Raw genomic sequence first — 25,272 nt, forward strand, 5'->3', positions numbered from 1 at the left:
GCTCAGAAACTCCTAATCTATGTCAAATAAGTCAAATAATAAATTCACCCAAAAAACTGCAGGGCTTTGAGTTTAAAGAAGGATGTAATACTTTGCTTTGGCTTGGTTCAAATAGACACTTAAACTTTGTGCAACCTGAATAACATCATATTTTAATGTGAAATTGTTCCAAATGTTACGGCACTTTATTGTGTAAAATTTAATTTTGCTAAGTTGAAATTGCTCATTTTGCCAAATAATTTCCAATTAATGCTTCTGTGTTCTGCAGAAGGATGATAGCTCTGTGTTTCTGTGTTTATTGGCCCAAGCAATCCAATTTCATTACCAGGACGAAAGCGAGCAGCTGATAATTTGCTCTTAATGTGTCTGTTTGATGTTAATGTGTTTTAAGTTATGGTTCTGGCCAGCTGCCCACCCATTCTCGCCTGACTATCATGGCCCTGGCTCAGTCTTCTATATTGGCCTCGTTCCTCAACTTGTCTGACAAGCCTGATTCAGTGCTCTTTTGAGTACTGATCGGCCAGCCACATTTAGATCTTTTCTCTATCCCTAACATACTAATGAATCTCAGGTGCAGCACAGATGTTTGGTAAGATCTAATCAGCGTTTTTAGACATGATCAAAACTTCCAACACAAGTACTCACATAACCTGTTCATACGCATGATTACACGTCCACACCCAGGATTATCTATGAGTACGTAGATGAAGATGCCCCTGATTTTGATGTGATCATAAAGGTTAAAAACAATTTGATCCTCATTTCCAAACATTAGCCAGCACATAGGAAAAGCTGACCTCAGTATCTGCTCCTTTTAGCTGAAACCTTAGTCTTTCACTAATGAAAACTCAGCTTACTCCCGCTATATTTTTATATTGTTTATATTAGTTTTTCTTTTCCAATTGATATCTGCAGTATCAGGCAGAATAGTCCCATTTCGTGTTGCTCAATCCATTGCTTTTTGTTGATTTGATTTGTTCGGATCCGCCTGTCTGCTTTATGGCTTTTTCGTATTGGATCGGCTAAGTGATTGCGGGCACACAAGATGAGATATGAGGGCACATAATTTGCAGCATTTTAAAAGATGTGTAGGAATGAGTTCAGAGCCCTTAGCCTGTCCAAAATATATTGCTATTTAAGGGTTACTTTTAGTAGAAAATGTAATCAAATGAATGAAAAAGTCATCCTAGGTTTCTGTAATCAAATGCATGAGTCTTGAGAATAAAATATACATTTCAGTCGTTGTTCATTACTCGGCACATATTCATGAATTTCTCTGCGCATTAAAAGTAGACTTTTATTTATCAAACCTTTAAAGTTCCACTACTTTCCATCTGTTTTCCCTACCAAACATCAGCTCTCCATTCTTATATCTAATCACATTCCCAATCCTAGTACACTATATCCGTAAATCATGCTCCCTGAAGGTTTGTTCTAGCATCTGTTCTTACAAACCCGATCTCTCTCTCCCTCCCTCTAGGTTAAGACAGCATCTGCCAGCTATAATATGCCCCCATAGTCTCCTACACGGTGCCATTAGCTTCCTTTAGTCTGGCTATTTGTCTTTTCAAAGTGCTTCTTCACTGAGCCCCCATCACCCCATTGCGGTTAATTCCGAAATGGCATAATATTTGTCACCATTTACAAAATTAAAACTAAAAATTGGACGGAAAAGACAATGTCTAAATGTGAAAGCATGTGTGAAGAAGTCAAAATTATTCAGGTTATAGATCCTCAGTGCTACTTGGTGGTAACCAAATTCTTATGTTTCTTTTATTTTTAATTACAGGGAAGATCTGAATATTATCTTTTTGTTTACCGTAGATCTTTAGCCATGACTCAGAAGTGGTGCAGGGACAGGAGCTGACCGAATAATTTCTGCAATCTGTTGTGTAGATTAGGTCCCACTATATGGATTGCTATGTAGGCCACCCTTCTTCCACCCCCCCCCCCCCCCCCCCCCACACACACACACACACTCACACCAGAGTGGAAAGATTGGCACCGTCTAATTCCCTCTAAATCTCTCTCTGTGGACCACTTAGTAGTTTTCCTTCACTTCCATCTTGGATCACATTGAAGGATGGTGTGAGGAAATGTGGTAACATATGGTAACATTCATGAGCACCTTCTCACTGTAATTGTTCTTCATTTTTCCGAGTCCATCTACATCAGCAAAACAATGAACCTGTACATATTCCGTCCCTCCTGAAAACATGTACAAATATTTAAGTTTCCTTTTGAGTTTCAGCTTCTCTCCTTTGGCCCAGATGTCAATGCTTAATCCCACCAAGTGGCACAGTCACAAAAAAAACCCTGATGATCAAGGCAAAAGACAGACCAGTTAGGACACCCAGAGGGAGGAAACCAGAGGCGGAGAACAGTGAAGATGAATTCAGAGAAAATACAGTGAAGTAACTGAAAGGGAAATCAAAGAAAAGAGAATAAGGATGAGAGCCAATAAAGAGAGGGGAGGAGAGAAGAGATGGGGAATTGCGAGGAGAGAGTTGGGAGAAGTGTGGAGCATACGGTTGGAACCCCACCTCCCTTCATAAAGTCAGTCAATGTGACAGGAAGACTTATGTAACACCCCAGAGATGGAGGGAGGAGATGGGGAAAGAGTAACAAGGAGAGGATGAAAGATGGAGGAAGGAGAGCAGCTGTGAAGCGGGAGAAAGAAGGGATTCAGTGGTTAAAAAAACTGGGATGGGGTAGAGAGATAGAGAGGCAAAGCTTAACGTAAGACAATTAAACACGAGATATATGAAGAGAATGATCAGGGTTAGGGTGGGTAAAAAAGAAGAGGGGGATAGATAAAAAAAAAAGCAATTGGAAAGATCTACCGTTAGTATGGCCCTGCTGCCTTTACACTTTTCATTTGTTTTGTGGGGGAGAGATTAGCAAGAGGATTAAGAGAGAGATTCTCCTGCTCTTCATTCTTTCTCTTTCTCTCATGCTCTCTCTCCCTCTCTCTCTCTCTCTCTCTCTCTCTCTCTCAGAGGGACACACCCATCTACTCGCTCATGCATCACACACACACACATGCATTATAATGACACACGCAAAAAATGTTGCACATACTTTACATGTTATAGCTGCAGGCAGGTCATTATTTCTGTTCTCTGTTAATCTGCAGACTGCTTTTCTGCTTGACTGATTTGTTAACTAAGATACTAAGATACTTTTTTTGCTTATATTTTTGTTTTGTATACATGTTTACCAGGAGGATCTGCGAGTTTTCTTATTTTAAAAGCTTGGCCTGATGAAGGTATTTCTTGCCTCGCAGCTGACTGAAATAAATACACGACTAATAAGTTGTCAATTTTTTTTTGGCAGTCACCGCGAGCCTGTCGATAAGCATTTAGTAGCCTAGTCGTAACCCGAAACATGCGGTTTGCATGTAATGTGGCACGGAGGATGAAGAAGAACCCGGAAACATGCACACGTTACCTTTTTCTGGCTCTCTGACACAGACGCGCACACACACACACATTGTTTTAGTCAGTCATTGAGGTAGATTTGGCTGCGAGCCAGTGAGGTGTAGAGGTGATTGGGCAGCTTGGGGCTCTCCGGCTATGTTTGCCAGTACATCTGGCTCGCTCGCGCTCCGTCTCACCCCTCGGTGTCTTGCTCGCTCCCTCTACTGCTCTCCATCTGTCTCTCTCACTCGTTCCTTTTATCTCATTCACTCCTCTGTTCATTTCTTCCCACTCTTTCACACACACACTCACTCTCTCTCGCTCTCTGTTTCCTTCCCTTTTCTGAAGAGCTTAGCTTTTCTCCCTTACTCCCTCCCTCCTTTTAAACAGCAAAAAGCAATTTCTCTCCCTTTGTCAGGGCGGTTGGCGGTAAGCCCTTAAGTAGGGATTTTCTGGTTTGGCTGGAATGCCATTAGGCAAGCTGGTGGTGACGTGCCGTGACTGACGTGCCGAATCTATTTGATGTCATGATGTCACAATCCAGCGGAGGCTGCGGTTATGATATTGTTGGCGTCCTTGGAACGAGGGGCTTTAGTGGTCATGTCAGGAGTAAGTCTTCATAAATCCTTTATGACATATAAATATTAAGCTTCTTTGGTGGTACAGGGACAGAGGGAAAAACATGGCGGAACATACACAGACACATGTACAGAGAAAAAAGGACACACACAGACACACAGACAAAGCCAACCTCGTGAACATCCAACAGAAAGATGTGCTGAAGGTGTAGAGCTACTTCAAGAAGTAGCTGACATTATACCACACACACTCACACACTCACACACACACACATTTGGATTGTTGAAATCGTTTCCAGGCTGCATCATTGTCCTTAATTTTTCCTACTTAAACTGCATAACACATACACAGCTGGCGTCCCTCTTTCCCACTCCGTGTAAGTGCAGCACAGATCACAATCACACTTTAACTGTTACTGATGTGTAAGCAGAAGTTTGTGGTTTTATATGAAGTGATATTTGGGTGCGAAACAACAAAGCAGAGAACGGAAAAACATAATAATCTATTAGAGAATATTTGTAAGAGTGCCTGTAAATAGTAGTGGTGGAAATTCTATCAAGATTGTAACTGTATGTCACAACTTATCGTTTTGCTTTGCGGCATGTGGATGTGCATCCACACAGAGTAACACGCTCAGTGTGAACCTGATGTTTGATTTATGTTTTTTTTCATGCAGCACCCCCTAGATTCACACGAACCCCAGAGGACCAGACAGGAGTCCAGGGGGGAGTCGCGTCCTTTGTGTGCCAGGCCGCAGGAGATCCACAGCCCAAGATTGTCTGGAATAAGAAAGGCAAAAAAGTCAGCAATCAGCGATTTGAGGTAAAGAAGCTGAGATACTAATGGGATTTGAAACGTTGTGTCTCCTGTAACATTAACTAACTTTTTCCCGTGGTGAAGTGCTGTGAAAGAAAATAGATTAGTGTCCAACAACAGAGATTTATTGGCTACTTGGAAGCAGCGGTGTTTGCAGTGAGTGGCCACACAGAGCACTGAGGCAAGATGACTGCTGCTACTGTCAGTTCTTGTTAGCATTTTCCTGTCATGTTTTCTTTATAATTTTTCCCACAGCCCACGATTTATTTATTTATTTTTTAGTAAAAAGACTGCTTTGGGATGTTCACCATGGCAGACCATCTGCCTCCATCTCACCCCATCTCTAGCATCCTCCTTCACTACATCCATGAAGCTTCTCTGTGGTTTACCTCTTTTCCTCCTGCCTGAGAGCTCCATCTTCAACACCGTGTGTCTAATATTCACCAAAATCCTTCCTCTACATAACTGTCCCTCTGATATATTCATCATTTCTAACTTTGTCCATTCTAGTCACTCCCATCGAAAATCTTTGCATCTTCAACTCTGCCACCTCTGGCTCGACCTCCTGTCTTTTTGTCAAACATACATCACAGCAGGTCTCACCACCATCTTGTAATCCTTCCGATTCACTCATGCTGTTATCCCTCTGTCACAAATCATCCCCAAAACTCGTCTCCACCCACTCTTCCTGCACTCACCCCTTCACCTCTCTGACGCCAGGTATTTCAACTGATCTACCCTCGCTACTTCTGCTCCTTAAATATAGCTGTTAAAAGCACCGATATAATTGGCAATCAGCTGAAATCATTTTCAGCTGTTATTGTAATCACTTAATTGTTCAAAGTACTAATGAGAATTGTGGAAAACAAAAGAGGAAGCCGAAGATAATGTGTAATTTTTATAGTTTATTGTTCATACTGAGATGTCAAATATTAATAGGTTCAGTTTATAATCTTTGGATAATGCCAGGTTAACTGTTAATGCTGTCATACAACATAGCATGAAAGTGAAAAAGGATATTCCCAAAACTATTCGTCTAAAAAAAAATTTTTAAGAACAGATGCCGAACATTATAGTCCCAGCCGGCTGACAGCGAGGATGTTCTTTTTTTGTCTTATGAAACAAAACCCTTTGACGTTGAGAACAAAAAATAATAGCTGATGAAGTCAAACCGGCCTCCTGAAAACTGTCTAAACATTCTTTAAATTTCCTGACATTTTAACAGAGCAAACGATCAATTATTTAAGAAACGTATTCATGAAACGTATTCATGAACAAGGATTATTCCAGAGCGTCAGAGCTATTGTAAAAGCTACTGACTCAATCATTGTCTAAATATAACAGGACTAGTTCTTGACACATTAGATTCCCCACTGGGAGAAAGGTGTGCTGTTTGTACAAAAATTGACATGTAGCTGTATAATGAGTGCCCATCACTATTATTATGGGATCATCTGATTGGTGGGGTTTTCTCTCTAATAATGTAGGGTCTTGCAGCATAAAGTACCCTGAGGCAACTGTTGTTGTCGTCTGTCCCTATTAAGAATAAATAAATTGGAATTGTGTGTATATATGTATACATACATATGTAGGTATATATATATATATATATATATATATATATATATATATATATATATATATATATAATCCAATGCATCTGTTTGCATACAACAACAAAAACTGTCAATTTGAACAGTTTTTTATACTGCCATACAGATGTCTGGAATGCTTCAACTTTTTCATATGTCAGTTGATGCCTGGGGCTACACTATATGAGATTCTTATGTGATCAGCCTTATTGGTTTCCCGTAGGCTCTAACCTTTGCTTTATTTCCCCACCCCACAAGTCACTCTTAGATGGAGATGTTGAATCAGCCTTGGTCTTGCTCAGCCAGTGTCACCCTCAGCTTAGGGTGCTTTTCCACTTTAATAAGTGGAGTTTCCTTCCAGGTTCAAGTTCACCTCAGTATCTTCCTGTTCATGATTAAATCACTCGAGGAGATGTTTTATTTTTAATCCAGACTATATAACATTTGGGCTACCTGCTGTATATTTCCCATTGACGTCCTGTAGGTTAGGACTTGTTGTGGGATTTATTTTTATTGGATTTCAGTCAGTGGAAACATTCCCAGAATTCAGAATCCAGATAAATTACATGCATGTATTAGACTTATGCAACAGCAGTTATAATGTGCAGTCCAGCAGATCTGAAAAATCTGGTCATTACATGTGAAAAAGAACATGAGAGATATTCAAGTGTAAGGTCTTTGCTTTTCTCCAAACCTGAGATCTGTTTTAAGCTGTGTTTTCAACGATGTCATACTTTGGATTCAGCTTTCCATAGTAAAAAAAAAAATGGGGGGAAAGCCTTAAAAACCTTTTCCTTTGCAAATACAAATGATCCAAACAAATATGCTGCCACTGAATTTTGGGAACTGCACATTATGCACTCCTTCATCAAGGAAATCTTTGACCTTGCGCATTCTCCAATCTATAATAGAAATAGAAATTTTAGCTGCTTTAACATATTCCCCCACTAACAGGTTATAGAGTTTGATGATGGATCCGGCTCAGTCCTGAGGATCCAGCCGCTGAGGACCCCCAGAGACGAGGCAGTTTATGAATGTCACGCCTCCAGCTCTGCAGGAGAGATTACTGCCACTGCCAGACTCACTGTGTTACGAGGTCAGTGTGAACTCCCCCACACAGTTTTTCCATCCAGCTGTCTCACATCTTAGGTGGCGTTTATAATCTGTACATAAACAGCTAATAAATTGTTTATGACACACTTCATTTTATAACAAATGGGGTTTTCCTGGCTCAGAGTGAACCTTTGAGGGTTCACTCTGAGGGTAACATGAGAATTTTTATTGACGAAAAACAAAAGCATTTGTCTTTTCAGGAGTTTAGAAAGACCTCTAAAAACGAAGTAAAGTAGTCTAGTAAGCGTCTGCATCACACCTAGCTGTGCCATTTCATTTGATTGTGAATTGATCAGGCAGCAACACGCCATCCACTCTAGGTATGCAGACTAGTAGTTCATCCATCCATCCATCCATCCATTCTCTTCTGCTTATCCATTTCAGGGTTGCAGGAAGGGGAATGCTGAAGTATATTATGCAATTTACATACGTGTGTGTGTGTGTGTGTGTGTGTGTGTGTGTGTGTGTGTGTGTGTGTGTGTGTGTGTGTGTGTGTGTGTGTGTGTGTGTGTGTGTGAGAGAGAGAGAGAGAGAGAGAGAGAGAGAGAGCGAGACTTCAGTGGTTAAGAAGTTTGCCTCACAGTGAGAGGCGTGTGGGTCTGAATCTCCTGCTCCTCATCTTTCAAAAGATGAAAGGAAATGCTCTTTTCACTTTTCAACCAAAATTCTTCAATAACCCAAAGAAACAAGGGTTTCATTTTTTAACTAAATGTCAGTGTCATTTAGACTTCTGCAAAAGTCATCTTTTCAACAGCTTTTCAGTGGCTTTTTACTGGATGGATTGGCCCTGTTTAAAACCCCATCCTTTTGTTCCTAGTAATACTTCTATGCCAAAAAATTCTCCATCCATTCATCCAACCTGGTAGCTGGGAGAGGCTCCAGTCCCCCCAGCTGCCAGAGAGCGAGAGGCGGGGTACACACTGGACAGGTCGCCAGTCTGTTGCAATCTCTTTATAAAGGCAGGTTCCATGCCCATGTGCTTGATTTTGTACAACTGTGGCAATAAGGCTGACAATATGTACATGCAAAGATTAAGTAGTGCGCCTGTTTTGTCCATGTAGTATATTTGTATATACGTATACAGTATATACATCACCTCACCTTTAGACCTTAAAGGTGAGTTGCCTCAATGCACTTTATATTGTAAGGTAAAGACCCTCCAAGACCCTCCAATAGTACAGAAATATATATATATATATATATATATATATATATATATATATATATATATATATATATATATATATATATATATATATATATATATATATATATATATATATATGTATACACACATTAAACAATCATTGTTTTTGCAGGTTTTCTTAACTAACTAACTGAAGCAATATTTAAAAAGAAATAGTTGCAATGGTTAACTGCTCCTCTGATAATTTAGTGACAATGATTTGCAAATGACTATTCCTGTTTGTAACCCAGAATAACAGGATAAAGTGGGTGTAACTAATGGATGGCTGAGTGAATGGATGGAAATTGGAGGCTTGGGGGATTCTTCGCAAGCGGCTATATATTCAAGTGTGAGCCTGGATCCGCTGCAGTAGACGGTTTAGTGTTCGCAAGAGTCCATTAATGCAGATAGTGATGTTAGTGTTAGTGGAGTCCATTAGGAGAACATTATGTACCAGTTGTTTGAAGCTCAAGAGTGTCTTAGTGAGTGAAGTTGCTCAAGTGTGGATAATCACATTGCCTGCCTTTACAGTACATGCTTATGGGGAACGGACATGCAGCCTATTGTTCTGTCTTCTCATGCTTTCTCTCCCCTTCTGTCTTTCTCTTTCTCTCTGTGTCCCTCTTGTCTGTCTGATGGGTGATAGCATAGTTTTCAGTTCTTCCTGTTTCTCTTATACTTGTTTTTGTTTGTTTCCAAGTCCATCCCTCCTACTTTTACTCTTTCCCTTTCCTCTCTTTATCTTTTCAAACATTCCTCCTTTTCCCAAACTCTCGCTCATTCTGTCTCTCCTCATGCTCTTAGGTCTACTACACAGCAGCCTCTAAATTATTCACATCAGACCACTCTTTGCATCTTCTGTGCTGTTCCGCTCCATCCATCCAGAATTTTTCCTGTCTCACATGGTCGTCTTTGTGCGTGTTTGTGCACTTGTCCATCTGAGTGCAAGCAGGCATGCTTACTTTTGTGTGTGTCTGCGTCTATTTTTGATTTTTGTTTTACTCTTGATGGATGAATACACTCATTTCCAGGTTTTTTTTCCTTATCAAGACCATAACCACTCAAGCACACACACACTCACATAGAGACATACAAACGTATCCTCAATCTAAAACAGTCCGCCTTTATGTAGTGATTAGCCTCTTTCTGTTCCTCTGAGGACTCATTGTGTTGTGGATGAATAAAAGGCCACCTGGGAGCAGCTAATAGTCCCCGATAGACTGTCAGTCCAAATGTACCCACACAAATACACACACACGAACACACACACACATACACACTTAAACAAAAGCACTCAAACACACATGCAGTCTTGTCAGTCATGTCTCCATGCCTCCCCTCTGGCTCTCTAAAGACACAGCTCCGGTGACTGACTGACTGACTCACTCTCTGACAGGAGGGATCCGGTGTTAAGGTCAGCTGGCTTAATTACTGAGGATTAGAACCAGGCTAATTGAAATCTGGGCTTCCAGTAAATGGCTGTGATTGGCAGTGGTTGAAATAATAATGAAGCTGAGAGCAATTATGTGCTTTAGTATCCGTGGCACAATCAGGTATTGTATAACTAGTGGTTGAAGACAAAGCTTGTGCGTTATTTTAGGTACTTGAGCCCAAAAAAATAAAGTTAATGATGGAGTTTTGTAGTTCCAACTTATTTACTTTCTTCTGTTTGTGTTCAGTGACAACTTCTTGTTGTCATGTGGTGCTTTTTGCAACAATAAATGACTTGTAACAGTGCTAGAGTGTTGCAGGCACACCTGACAAACCCATCACAGACAGAAGGAAGAGGTTAACACGTCAGAAACACAACATTTTATTAGGAAATCTAAAGTCATCTGTTTTATAAGCATTCACTGTTTATACTGTGCAGCAGTTGTGAATGGCAGAAACAGGTTTGTTTGCAGGTGCACTCTGGGTTCTGATACAGCAGCCAGCTCATTCTTCCCATGATTATAAAACCAGGCTTGACTTCCAAATTTACAGATGACAAACCCAGAAAGCAATGCGTGCAGAATTCATTTTGGAGGTCTTATATAAAGGGGACAGTGTTCGCGCAGTGGTTCCCATGATTGCGAGAGCGGGGCTTTTTCTATGAGCTGTGAAATTATCTGGGTGGCTCTCAGTGGAAATGGTGAAGTAGGGAGCACATCCAAATGAAACAATGTGATGTGTGCAAGGCCACGCCAACAAGGGAGTGTAGGGTTACTAATCTACCCTGACCTCAGGGGGTTCTTAGCTGTTACCATTCAGCAGCCCAGTCTCAAATACACATGCTGCAGCGGCTTTGACCCAAACACACTGCGGTGTTGCTTACACCTGTCGCCATCATGGATGGCGGAATGCTGATTGTGTGCGCACGTTAACTTGTGTGTGTGCTTTAGCCAATTGAAACCTCCCTCAACCTTTCATTTACATCACTTTCCACCTTGTCAACTTTAAATTTGTGTGTATGTGTTTGTCTTTGTGGTGTTTCTTTGTACATATACCTCTATGTGTGTGCAAATATTTTCAGCTATTACATGAGCATACTTGTGTGTTTTGCAAGGCTTTAAACGCTTCAACCAGCAGTGGTACATTTCCAACTTTGTTTTCTTTGCGCACATGCTAAGTGGTTGTAGGAAAGGGGCAGAGAAAGATGCACGTTCTCAGGGAGTAGCATTCTGACTGTGCATCCTCAATGTTCAGTGCAGTGTCCCACCCCAGGTAGATGAAATAGAATGCATTATTCCTGCCTACAAGGGGCTGGCTTTGAAGTAAGCGTTTGCATAATGAAAGCAGAGAGAATCATGATTGTTATGCTGTATAGGTCCCTTGTGCTCTCTCTCCCTCTCTATTTCTCTCTCTTGTTCTCTCTCGCTGTGTTTTCCTTTCTGTCACTCTTTCTTTTTCCCAGTCTGTTTGAATCTATTCTGGTCTATTCTCCTTCTCTCTTTTTTCTTCTTCACACTTTCGCCCTCTTCGCCACCCGTGCTCGCTGGCACGCTCGTACACACAAACACCTTCTCATCTTGTTCTCTTGGTTTTTTATTATGTCCGTGTTTCCATTTGTCGGGCGTGGTGATTGATTGAAACCGGAGCTGTTAAAAGGCCACACACGCACTCATGAAACCGGCGTCTCACGACCTATCAGCCATGGTTCGATGGGCTGGTACCAGAATTAGCATCTCCTTGGCGAGGTTCAGCGCTAGGATTTCCCGTTAATGAGGTTCTGTTTGGCGTAGAGGGATAAAGTCACAAGGGATTCTGGGTAAAACAAAAAATATATGTATGCGAGTGTTTGTGTGTGTGGGATTGTGGAGGGTTGAGGGCTTAAAATAAACTTGTCTTCTATATAAATATTCCTTGTTCGTCTGACTTTATTTAACGATTTTATTCCCTGTATTATAGATGACTCACAAATGTGGCATTCATTGTGTAGCCTTGAACAAAGTTTTAAAAACCTGGTTTGCTCTGTAGCTTTTTGATTCAAAGGGGGGATACCGTATCATTTCAGTTTTTAGTGAGCTGGGTTCACTCGTCTTTGATCCCCTACTTCCTCGAAGCCATTGTCCCCCCCTTCTGTTAAATCTCCTACTTCAGTTGAATGAAGTTGGTTCGCTGCCTTTGATTTCCTCTCTCACAGTGAAATGACTCTCTATTTTTGATTTAATTGATTTAATGAAATTACATTTGATTTTCCATCCCAAAAGAGTGCAAGTCCCAGTAGATAAGTCTTTATAGGGCTCACACATTTGACTTTATGCAACCTGCTCATGCTGTAGAAAACGCGGCGCTACAGAAACTGTAGCTCACCTGATTCCTGTTCAAAAAGCTGTTGCCTAAAGCATTAGTGAATTTGTCAGGTAGGATGAAATGTTACTTATGCTATTTGACCTCACTATTGGATTCTTCAAAAGTCTTGCCTCTGGACTCAAGGCTGATGAAACATATTTTGACTTAAACTGAATCCAAATTAGTCTTTTACCATTTAGCTCGCAAGTTTTCCCCTGAAAGTTCCTCTGAGACTGGACTAGCATTTGAACCTCCCTGATGTCATTTCGGTGCTTAAGCTGTGTGTCTTCAGGCCTCAGGAATTTCTTACATTGAGCACAGACTGATCACTGTGTGAGAGCTTTCTTAATAGCCTAAATTGCACTGCTCGCAGACAGGCGGGACAATCTCAAGTATTAGTTTGACATTTGGGGAAACACAGTTATTTGTTTTCATGCTGAATTCTTGGTGAGATCTACTCCCAAAGATTTAAGTAAGGGGGGTGATTGGCTGCTTTTCACTTCACATCCTTGTACCTGACAATTTTAAGAGGATTGTTTGTTTGTTTGTCTGTTTCTTGAGCCACTTAACACTGATCTCATTTAAGCATAAAACGATGCCTAACTCAAGGGATGAAGTAGTGTTGTGTCTACACATAACAGACAACTTAGGAAAGAAACTGTTTTAAATTGAATCTTTAGGCTTTTTGCCTAACAGCCTGTAACAAAAACACATAATTTGTTCCAATTTCTTTAGCTGAATCCACAAAAAATGCCAAAGATAACACAATTTTACAGGCATAAACTTTTATTTTTGCGCCAACAAGGTCATTCCCAAAGAGTTATTAGTACAAACTAGGCATATCTCTGTGTGGTCTGCAGTGTGGGCTGGAAGAATTGAGCAAACTGGACAGCTGAGGACAAACAAAGTGGCTCTCAGTGGGAGGGTGTTTTTTAAGGAGTTGAGGAAACTGGGAGAAATAGTCAAGGTATTCCAAATTACAGAAGAACTGGACAAAAATCAGAGACAACCTGTCTCATGGAACGATGGACTCAAATCTATTCAGTACAATCAAAACATGACAAACGTGTAAGTGAGGGTGAAAAGACTGCAGGAAGATGTTAGAAGAAAACTGCTTCTCTGTCTTACTAGGTTAAATATTTTACTTGTGTACCTAATCCTTCCAGAGGATCAGCTGCCCTCAGGGTTTCCCACCATTGACATGGGCCCCCAGCTGAAAGTGGTGGAGCGTTCTCGGACTGCCACTATGTTATGCGCCGCTAGTGGCAACCCTGACCCAGAAATTACCTGGTTCAAGGATTTCCTCCCGGTCAACACGTCCAATAACAATGGAAGAATCAAGCAGCTCCGCTCAGGTAACCAGTGCTTTTATCCCTCCATTCTTTTGCCTTCTCTTCAATCCCAGATTTTATTTCCACCTTAAGGGTTTTTCCTCCACCATTTTGTTTTATGTCCCCTTCTTAATATCTGCCCCTTAAACCCATTATTTATTTCCCATTCCTACAAAGTTTCTGTTTTTCTTGCCCTTGTTAACCCTTTTTCTTACTCCACTCTCCTCCTGCTATGGATACTGGCTGTATTTCTCAGCTGCCTCTCTTTCTGCTGCTGCTGCTGTTGCTGCTGTTGTTATGAGTTGACTGTATACGGTTGCCAACCCTTCTAAACTCTTCTAAGCCTTTTTAAAAGTGGACTCCCGACTTTTCTCCTAATTCTGAGGTCTTCCTGTGCAAGTCACCATCACAGACAGTTAAAGTTTCTGTAAAAGAATACTAAAAATGTCCCTAAGAGACATCAGTGGGCTACATCTCTAGTAAAAACTGTATCTACAGACAAGATTTAGCAAAACCAAGTGGTGGTGGCATGTACTGACTGAATGGCCTCTCTAACATAGAGCTCACTGCTGTGACTTACTTGAATAACATTTTGTTTTTCCTGATTTGAGCGTCCTGGGTGGATGTGACACTGAGCCCAAGAACATGTATTCGTGTTATCTGAGAAAATCTGATAACAGAATTTCAAAAACCAAAATTGAATAATACGAGGACAGTTTATTCTGTTCCAGTCAAATCATTAATCCATTTCAATCGAGATTTTTTTTTATATTTTTGTTTTTTTCTTGAGCCACAGTAGTGTGTAAGTCTGCTCCCTCCTCAGTCCTCCTTCTGCTTTCAGGGACCGACTCTGGACCTAAAACCCCCTTTCTTGTGATTGGACACCCAAGTCTCTGGCTTCTGTGTGGATATACCAACCTATTTGTTTGTGTCCCTGCTTTTTTTATTATTATTATTATTATTATTATCTGGCTCAACCCCCAAGACCCTGCACTGGATTCTTTATTATCTTAATTTATAAAGAAATTAAAAAAAAACATTTAAAGGATGTAGAAAAATTGTTACAACTTAAATGTAAAATACTTGGTAGTTAGCCATGTTAGCTTTTTTAAGTGGTTATTATTATGATGAAAAATAGCGTGACTTGTATGATTCTTTAAAGTATAAATTTCCATGTCATTACTTTTTTTTGTGGAGTTTTCAAGGTGTTTCTACTAAGTCAACTCCTCTGTGTAACTAATGGTCCGATTGTAATGCAATGTCTATGCTGTTTCTTTTCTCTTTGTATCTTTTTAACCACAGAGTCCTTTGGTAAGTGCTTCTGTTCCAAGGCCCACACCCTCACTGTCCACTTTTCTATATACTGTTCACTAATGTTGCTACTGATTTTGCTGCTGCTCACTTTTACAACTATTGCAGTGTTATTAAAATGCATGGCATACTAACAGTTTTTACACAGCACAAAGCATAGATGTGAACACACCCACTGTAATACACGCACTTGTCTCTCAAAGCACCTGTACATTGTACTGGCTAAAGGTAGATGCCACAAAGAGGACGTACAAACACACACACACACAGACATGCACATAGAAAGACACACACACACTCTGTCAACCTAGATGTAGCTGACCTCACCCTCATCTGTGCACCTGCAGCCCTTCCACGCCCAGAGAATAATATTTTTTCTCCTCACACTCACCTATTTACTTTTCCACTCCTTTGCTAATTCAAATATTCTTTCCCTCACTCACTCACTCACCCTGCCTTTCACTCATCCACTTACTATCTCCAGTCTGCTGTATAAAGTTACCAGTCAATAGCTATGAGCTCTAGATGGCCACTGGTGGAGCCAGGATAAAGAAATCAATCGAGACCACGTTTCAGCCTTCTAGACATTAGCTGTGCATTGTGATAGGCATATATGAAAACATATAAGTCTAGCTGCTGTGGTGTAAAAGTAGTGGTCAGACGTTACACTGCATTAGTGTAAAAAAGAGCTTAGTAAGGATTAACTGTTTTAGAAAGAAGAAGAAACAATCTCGTCTGCTCAGTTTATGGATAGTTGAAAATTTAGTGATGCTGTAATTTCCACTAATTTTCCAACAATCACGTGAAATGTTTTAGACATTTGAATCATTTACTTGATTTAGAAAAACTTCTTTGGCATATAAATGCACAGTGGGCCAAATATGCGATTACTACAGCTTAAATTTTCCTGTAATGTGAGGACTCAGACCTTAGCTTTTCCTCATGTTACACCTTTAAAGGCAGAGTTGTATCTGTTAAATTGCAAATCTACTTTCTGATATATAGTTTAATCTGATTAAAACTGATGTTTTTTGTCATGTTAGTTTATAAATTTTAAAATTTCATTATAAGACTGAGGGGGGGGAAGTAGAGGCTGGCTTTAGCTTTCATTTCTCATAGGTAGTATTACCTTAAAAAACTTTGCTATACTTTTTTTAAAATACATTTTCAGTTTAGATACCTTAAGATGAGCCTAAGAGACATCAGCTCGACACATGCGTCTGATTTCAGTTGAGCATTTCTTGGCTGACAGTTGATGCCCTGCTGAAAGCGCTCTGATGTGATAAGCCCTATTTTAGTGGTGGCACAAAAGCTTGCGCTTTATCGGTTTGGTAATTTCCTGACCTTTAAATGACTTTACTTTGCGACCACACTGTGCGCACGTCACACAAACAGGTGTGAGTTCATTCCAATAAGTCAGCGCCGCGTGGGGTGTCTGCATTTTTGGTGGAAAATATGTATAGACGTGCTGGGAAAAGTTATCTGAGAACCACGCTGTTGTGATTTCATCAGCGAGAGCAAATGAAGTATGACAGAGTATGAAAATATGTATTTATGATTTATGCAAATACATCACCTTAATTAATCGCTCTCCAGACAGTTGAGTCTTTTAAATCACCATAAAAAATGTTTATTTTGTGCAAAGCTGCATGTCAGCATTTATCATTTAAGGTAGTTCTGAGAGATTAGGGCACATCAAAGGCTTCTGCCACGTTTTTATTGTTTGTTTCTGGTATTATTCCACAACTTGAATAAAAACCCACACCATCTGCCTTTGGCTGAAAATTTGATGTGTTGTGTGTTTAGGATGTGCCTTTCGGCACCACCCAGACAATAATAACATTTTTTAATCAGCCTCTTGCTGTTTTTGGAGCTGTTGTCATCATGCATCACTGTAATTGGCACAGCTGTTTCAGAGAATAGAGACCTGTGATGTGACTGGCTAAGAGTGAATTTACTAGGAAGTCACTGCTCAGATGAACTCAGAAGCCACGAACTAAAATAGCGGGTGCTTGCCTTGCATGGGGCAAATATCGCATTATCTAATAGAGGTTTTAACACACTTTGCAACTAGCAGGATTAAACCTGGTTTCGAGCCATTTAGAGGACAAGAGCAGTTAAAAGCTCATAGTAGTTAATGGACTTAGAGTTCGCCAGTACACTTTTTAGACACCCAGATGAGTGTAGTGCAGACACCCTTCTCCTATAGCCACATCCACCCCTGCTACAAGTCAATAAAGTCCAATCAATAACCCATCTCCTTATAGCTCTGTCACTGTCTATCGCTCTATCTCAGGTCAGTTTTTCCTCTTCTCAGGCTTATTCTGTCTTAGTTTATTCTATTTCCTTTATGCCTCTTCTTCCTCTCGCTCTGTAAGGATCTATATTTTGAGTCTTTCTCTCTAATTTGATTCTTCTCCTTGCCAAGTTACTCCCCACCCCCACCCCCTTCCCCCAGTCCCTCCCTCCCTTATCCCCTTCTCCTTCTGTGGTACTAACATTTTCTTCTTCTTCTCCTTCTCTAATCTCGTGCATTCATTGCCCACTCAGGTGGCACGCCCATACGAGGTAAGACTGCTGGGAGGACCAACATGACACAGTGGCCTGATTCCTTTTCAACCCCTGGTTCCTACTTGTCTCACAGATCTGAAAAGCAGCCCCGGGTGGGTTAATCAATATGGGGTTTAGTCCAAAAGACTCAAGACTCTGTGACATTGGTAAAACTCATCCAACTGCTTCAGATCTGCAGTAGGTGCAAGAGGAGGAATTGGAGTTGAGCAAGCAACTCATTATACTATGACTGTCACCTCCCCTCTTCTCATCCTTCATCCCCTCTTCACACTTTAATTTTTCCATCTCAGCCTCAGCGTTCACTCTGTAACAAAGAAGTCCATTGCTTCCTTCCTCGTCATGTTGTGATCTCTCTTTCGTACCCATCAGTTTAACCACCGTTCACATCGACCGTGTTTCCAATCAAACGCATGATATGTTTACAACTTGGTTTTCTTTCTTTGTTGCTTAGTTTGAGGTGAAAAAGCGTACTCACTTCTACCTCTGTTTGTTTGTTTGTTGCTTTTTAAATTTTTGTGACCTGAATTTCTTTTTTTTTTTTTTCTCTCTTTTTCTCAGAGGTCTTGACCTAAGCTTGGCCTGGCCTCTCCTTCTACCTTGTCTCTATTTGCCCAATCAAACGTCCCAGTTTTGTTTTTCCTCCCAGCTGTTATTCGCTCAGGCTGAAAAGTCCAGATGGCAAAGACTCAGACACACACTTGCAAACATGAGTGCGCTCACACGCACACATAAATTCTCAAATCTCCACACGCACACACACAGAAACACACATACTTTCATGGTTTTTACCATTACCTCTCTCTTTACCTCTCTCATTACCGATAAAAAGCCCCAAACAACCACTTTTTTGATAAAGTTTTTATGGGCGCTTTTTTGCCTTACCACACCATCTTTAAAGAACCTCTGGTTGACTCTTTTTTTGACAGTTTTTCTATTTTCAGGGAGCGAGAAAACATCGGTCCCTTCCCAAGGCTTTGCGTATGTCGTTCTTTTTTTTTTTCCCATCTGTTGGCCTTGACGGAGGTCGGTTGATGTCTTTACCTCCTTATTGGGTGTGTTTTAAATTGACATCACACTCCTGATCCCATTGGTGGATCCGAAAGGGTTGGGGAAATCTTATTGCCATGGCAATATCTTTTGTCAGACGTTATCCTTGGAAAATGAAACATGATTTGTTGCTTAATGTAACTGCATCTCAATTTTCAGCATTTTTTTTTCTTCTCAAAATACAGTGACGGATTTCTGCGCATTCTAGCTGTTTGTTTCATTTGCTTTGCATGAAGACCGCATTCTCCTTTTTTGTAGGTTTTGTTTTGGTCTTTTGGGTTGTTTTTCTCTTTTTTTCTTTTTTCTTTTTTTCATATTTTGAAATCAGGAAGCTGACCCTTGTTTTGGGCAGATTCTTGCTGAAAGTGGTAGAAACTTGTTAAAGTCGCTCTATAAATTTGGCTCTGTTTGTACCCCTACTTTCCTCAGAATGAGTTCAGCCTGTTTGTTTTCTGAAAATGCCCACAGACTCATTTATTCTTATTCTTTCTGCAGTTTTTTTTTTTTTTTACCATTTATATGTTAATGTATATACTTACTATATCAAAATTCCTAATGTCTTCCACTTCTGTGTGATTGCTCTTTCTTCTGTCTGTCTGTCTGTGTGACTCTCTGTCCTCTCTTTATCTTTTTGCTCTTCCTCTCCGTCCCTCCATGCATCCAGGTGCCCTCCAGATAGAGATGAGTGAGGAGTCAGACCAGGGGAAGTATGAGTGTGTTGCTACCAACAGGGATGGGACACGTTATTCCACCCCAGCTAACCTTTATGTAAGAGGTAAGAGTTTGAACACTTTTTTTATGATGATGCAACAATTCTAATGATTATGTGTGGATGAGATGAAATTTACACACACGTATCAGTAGATAGACCTATATTAGGAATATATCTAATTTATTAACATGATACAATGCTTTTAAGTAGACTATATTTTATAGTTTTTAGCTATCGAGCAATGAAACTGGATGGTTTAAGAATGAGCGCTCTTAAGGCTGGCCTAAATGTTTCACTCGAGTCACTTATCTCTTTGCCCTGCCCTCTTAGCCTTTAGACCTCAGAGAAAAACCAAATCATTGTCTGGTTAAAACTTGTATTTCTCTCCAAATCTGACAGGCATCTCACCTCCTCAGGCGCTGTCTTCCCCTCTGCTCCTTCAGCACACGCACGTTCACACGCATACCCACGAAATGTTTGAATCTCAGAGACATTTTTATTCCTGGGGCCTTTTGCTCTGTTGTCTGCCTTCAACCCACCCCTTAAAAAAGGTCTTAAACAGTGGAGCATCTTTTTTTTTCTTTTTTTCTGACTCCAACATGGCTCATGGGGATACATAGCAAACACTGAATTCACACACATTAGGATACACACCTATGTCATATATAAAATCCACATGCACGTACACATAAACACAAACAGCATACAGTCAGTGATGTGTGTCTAACAGTGCTTGCAGGGCCAGGGAAATCTTGCAGAGCTGCTCAGTGAGTGTTTGACAGGCAGTCTATGGAGACAGCTGGCAGAGGAGCCTGCCTTAAACAGGAACGCTTTCACCAACGTTGGCCATGTATGGCCTCCTTTTCTTTCCTGTCCTCCCCTCACACGTTCTTGCCCTTCCTTGCTCGTTCTCTTGTCCTTTCTGTATTTTGCCACCTTGCAAAGCTCTTTTTGTCTAACATATCTCTCTTTGTCTTGTATTCTCTTTCTGATATTTTGCATTTTCCTGTCTTTTCTTCCTCCTCCCGCCATGTCATATCTCCCACTGCAGAGCTGCGAGAAGGTTGGTACTGTAACGACCGAGTGGTTCTCTCGAGTCCTGAGTTGTTGTTTTTTGCCTTTTTTCTTCCATTAAACTGACACTTTCTGTTTGTGTGGCTCAGCTGTGGGCTGTGTGCAATACTGAAAGTCTAAACCCGCCTGTACATTTTACTCCAGAGTAATATACCATGTGCTGTTTTTCCATGTGAATGCATGTGTGTGTGTGTTGTGATTTTTGCTCTCCTTTTTTCTGTCTTTTATGTTCATAAAATTTTAAAATTCACATTAATAAAACATCTTGATATCACATGCACCCTAATGGTAGTGTACCAGACTGTTCAAATGCTTGTACTCTAACTTGAATGTCATAAAACTTTATCTCAGAGCTCAAACCTCCTGATTGTTCTCCGTCGCTCTGCACAATCATTAAATTGTAATTGTTTGTCTTCTCTTGCCTTCTTTGCCGTTTGGTCCAGTGCGCCGTGTCCCCCCTCGCTTTTCCATTCCTCCGGCGGATAGCGAAATCATGCCAGGAGGGAACGTCAACATCACCTGCGTGGCGGTAGGCTCACCCATGCCATATGTGAAATGGATGCTGGGGGCAGAAGACCTGACGCCAGAGGACGACATGCCCATTGGCCGCAATGTACTAGAACTGACTGACGTACGCCAGTCCAACAATTACACGTGCGTTGCCATGTCAACGCTAGGTGTGATTGAGGCAGTGGCACAGATTATAGTTAAAGGTGAGTAGTGGAAAGGATAGGAACAAAAGAGTTATACACCAACCTTAATCGAGGGCGATTTTGCTTATGACTTTGTAATAAGGCAGAACTGCAGTACTCTCTTTCTCTCTGTTTAACATGTATTTTTATTACAAAAGAATTAAAAAGTAAGACAGTAAAGAAACTTATTTGGATGAGAGCTCCTTTATATACAGATGTTAAAAATATGTATTGAAGAGGAAAGTAATGAGTGCATCTAATGAACACACTAAAGATGCAGTTCTGTACTATATGGACGCAGACAAATAGTCACTGAATACATTTGAAGCAGATACAAAGACAACTACATGTTTTACAGTTAATTAAAATTAAGAGGAAACTATTATAATGGAAGCCAGAAAAAAGGTTAGTAACCAAACACTCTCCACCAAGCAAACAATCACAAAAAAACAATGTCACTAGCTGCAACCTCCAAACACTCACACAGCTAACTTAGTGCAAACACACAGCTAACTAGCTGCAACCACTCACATGGCACTCTGGCGCCAGAGCTCACCTTTCTCTGCCCTTAAATACCTTTAATTGCTGACGTGAGTCAGCTGTACGATAGAAAAAGGTGGCACCTAAGGCAGGAGAGATGGTAGGACACGCCCACACAGGCAACTTCAGGAGGAGGCCCTGCTAGGGCCGTAACATGGACTTATGAGATTTAGTTAGATTTGTTTTGTTATGGTTTAGATTGGAAAAGGCTCTTTTTTATTGCTGTAACAGCTGTATCAGTTTGAATACTTAATTATTTCAAGAGGGTTAATTTGGTTTCAAATGCAACTCTATTCCTTGGGGAGCTGCTTTAAGCAAATGGAAATCAAAAGACAGTGTAGTGATGTGCAAATCTAAACTCAGTATTGTATGAAAAACGTGTTAAATACTGAAGCTGAGATTTTACTGTTGTAGTTACTTTGTGAAGAATGTGCTGATTTTGAATTGAGTTCCTGTAACTCTCAGAAAAGTTGGAACAGGGGTAAGAAAGAAAATTTGTGTTTTAAGAAAGTTCTTAGGAATAACGCCTGTTGGAGTATCTTTCAGCTATTTAGGCAAATGGGTAACAGGTAGCTAACGTAATGATATACTGTATGAAAGGAGCATCCATAGAGACTTTTAAAGTCTTTCAGAAGGAAAAATGGGGATTGTCATCACAAAAATTAAAAAGAAATGTTGAAATTTAAAGAGCTTGTGGTAAATCTATGTACTCAAAGGACAAGACCTAGAACAATATTGAATTACTATGATCTTCATGGCCTCAAGTGGCACTACATTAAAAACTGACCTAATGGGTTTGTGAAAATCTCTCTTTGAGCTCAATGAACAATGCTTGTCATGGTTTCTACTGTAAGACTTCACCATGCAATGAATAAATAAACATGAAAAGTGTAAGACAAAAATCCAGAAAGAGTTGCACGAGTTACACTGTATGAGTTCTGGGCCTGAACTCATGTAAGATTGTAAGACTCAGTCAAAAATATGAAATTCTTCTTTAAAAAAAATCAAGAACTGCATCCTGTGGGCTACCAGTAAACTAGTCTTACTTCTGTCAGCAAGACAATACCAAGCCATGTCTATACATTAAACTAGCACAGCTTTGCAGTAAAATGCTGTTAAGTGGTCTTAAATTCATTGCGTGTTTCTCTTCAAGACAAAATATTTAGAGAATTAATTAAAAAAAATATATATGACAAAGAAGGCCCTGATCTGCTGAGCAGCTTAAATCCTATCAAGAAACACTGAGAAAATGTTGCTTGGGGCGCTTAAAAAAGAGGTGATGCACTAGAGTGCTAAACGTGTCTCTGCCCAGCTGTCTATTACAATAAACAATAAAATATGTCTCGTCTTTTTTCCACACTTCAGCTTTGCCAAAGGCTCCTGGCATGCCTGTGGTGACAGAGAGAACTGCAACAAGCATCACTCTCACCTGGGATTCTGGAAACCCTGAACCCGTCTCCTACTATATCATACAGGTATAACAGACTTGTAAGCACGTAAACATTACCTACCTCACAGCACTATATGTACACAAATTGCTGAGACACACATTATACAACTCGAATTCCAAGAAACTTGGGATGTATAATGCTGTATACATAAAACACAATCCAGTGAATTCCAGATCTCATAAACCAATATTTTCAGAACAATGCACAGAAAGCTTGAATTGAGGCATTTTATCATTTTATTAAAAATACAAAACGTGGAACAATTTCGCAATAATGTTCCTCAATGTAAACGTGTAAAGACTCGTTATCTAGAATAAATAATATCGTTAAAGGATTTAGAAAATGTCATGTTTTCTATGTTCTGTTGTAAATAAAAAATGCTATTTATGAATTATTGCATTCTCTGCATACCCAGAGTCTTAGAGCACTAGGATTTATCAATATAAACTGTTATTATGTTGGCCTCAAGCCTACTTAGTATGGCTGCAAAGGCAGGAATCCCTGTTTCTCCCAATACTAATAACCTCCCTCGAAGTGTTCAAAGTAAATCTGGTGTCCTGTGAATACTCCCTACTGACAGTGGTAAATTCATAAAAGAGAATGAATTAATAGTACTATGGTTAACAGTAGTATTGAAATACTCACTTTCTAAATTGCAGGACTCCTGCATGAAACATGAATTGCCAAATTTCACTCTGTACATTTCAATGTAAATCTAGATGAGTAGATGCAGGTATGGTTTTACATAGTTTTGATGTATTTATGTATACAGACACAGCTGTAGCTGTTAACTCAATACAAAGTTGTTTATTGCAGCTTGAATTCAGTCTGTACTACTTCTTCTTCCCCTTTTCATCTCTTGTTTCATCTAGCATCGCGCCAAAGGCTCAGAGGACCCCTATAAAGAGATTGATGGCATTGCTACAACACGCTATAGTGTGGGCGGCCTGAGTCCTTACTCTCACTATGACTTTCGGGTGGCAGCTGTCAACACCATTGGTCAGGGCCCCTCCAGCGAGGTGGTGGAGGCTCGCACAGCTGAGCAGGCCCCCTCCTCGCCTCCTCGCCAGGTCAGGATGATGCCTTTATTTGACAAAGTGGAAAGCAGTTTTTACAGCGATAAAAATGTTCTTTCCAAATATGGATCGAGGCTATTTTTGACTCTGAGACAGCCGTTGCTGGAGCTGTCTGTCCATCCTGTTCTATTCTCATAAAAGCTTTGAGGGAATTTCAAATTTGGTACAAGCATACATACTGGAATGATTAGAATTTGTTCAAAGGGCCATATACCAGGATTTATTTCACTAATTATTGCAAACTATGGTATACAAAAATGTGGAATTGGATAAAATATCACAGTGATGGCATTTTAGCCAAAATAAATCATCATAATTTTCTATAAAATACATGTTTCTTATATTTATATAGGGTTTTAAATCATTTACATTTGGTCAGAGACCAAATTTTTCTAAGGCTTCACCTCACATATTATACATTTTACATATCATAACATTTCATATTACATGTAGAGAGATATGGATGTAATATGCAACTTGACTAGTTAGGCATATAAATACAAATTGGTATTTCTGGTTCAATATGAGGATGCATTTATGTAACCTCTATTTTAATGCATTTCAGTGTGTGCTGTTTTCCAGTGCTGTGACAAACTTTTTTCCCCCTTCTTGATTTCTTAGTTTTATTTTTGTTTTGTTTTTGCATATTTGTCATGTTTACATCTCTCCAATCATCAAACAACTTTTAATATTAGACAAAGATAAGTAAATACAAAATGCAGTTTTTACACAATGGTTTCATTTCTTTATGGAAAAAACATGCCAAACTTCCCAGGTTCTGCATCAAAAAAGTAATCAGTCCTCCTTTTTCAATTATTAATTAATTGTGATTAATCATGTTTTTGCAAAGAGTTCAGTTGAACTAGCCACATCCAGACCTGATTACTTCTAGGACTGCTGAATCAAGAAACCCCTTGCATATCTGACACCTGTCTGACAAAATGAAGTAGGCCAAAAGATCTTTTTTTAAAGTAACACATTGTGCCACAAT

General features: G+C 40.0%; 1 protein-coding gene across 7 annotated transcripts in view; it reads left to right on the forward strand.

The window, feature by feature from the left end:
- Positions 1-25,272, forward strand: part of ptprdb (protein tyrosine phosphatase receptor type Db) — a 157,231-nt gene that overhangs the window by 96,192 nt on the left and 35,767 nt on the right. For 2 of the 7 annotated variants that reach the window (XM_085277015.1, XM_085277019.1), the window contains exons 7-15: positions 4,675-4,820; positions 7,361-7,502; positions 13,643-13,831; positions 15,110-15,118; positions 17,669-17,686; positions 19,401-19,511; positions 20,966-21,235; positions 23,120-23,229; positions 24,078-24,275. In XM_085277015.1, coding sequence (XP_085133141.1) covers positions 4,675-4,820; positions 7,361-7,502; positions 13,643-13,831; positions 15,110-15,118; positions 17,669-17,686; positions 19,401-19,511; positions 20,966-21,235; positions 23,120-23,229; positions 24,078-24,275 — 1,193 coding nt within the window. Of the gene's footprint in view, positions 1-4,674; positions 4,821-7,360; positions 7,503-13,642; positions 13,832-15,109; positions 15,119-17,668; positions 17,687-19,400; positions 19,512-20,499; positions 20,512-20,965; positions 21,236-23,119; positions 23,230-24,077; positions 24,276-25,272 lie in introns of all 7 variants that reach the window. The other 5 variants (XM_085277016.1, XM_085277020.1, XM_085277017.1 and 2 more) reach the window with 3 other exon arrangements.

The sequence above is a fragment of the Mchenga conophoros genome, linkage group LG6, assembly GCF_057382185.1.
Source record: "Mchenga conophoros isolate Kocher_MC1m ecotype Shallow Benthic linkage group LG6, M_conophoros_male_GT1.1, whole genome shotgun sequence".
NCBI lineage: Eukaryota > Metazoa > Chordata > Actinopteri > Cichliformes > Cichlidae > Mchenga > Mchenga conophoros.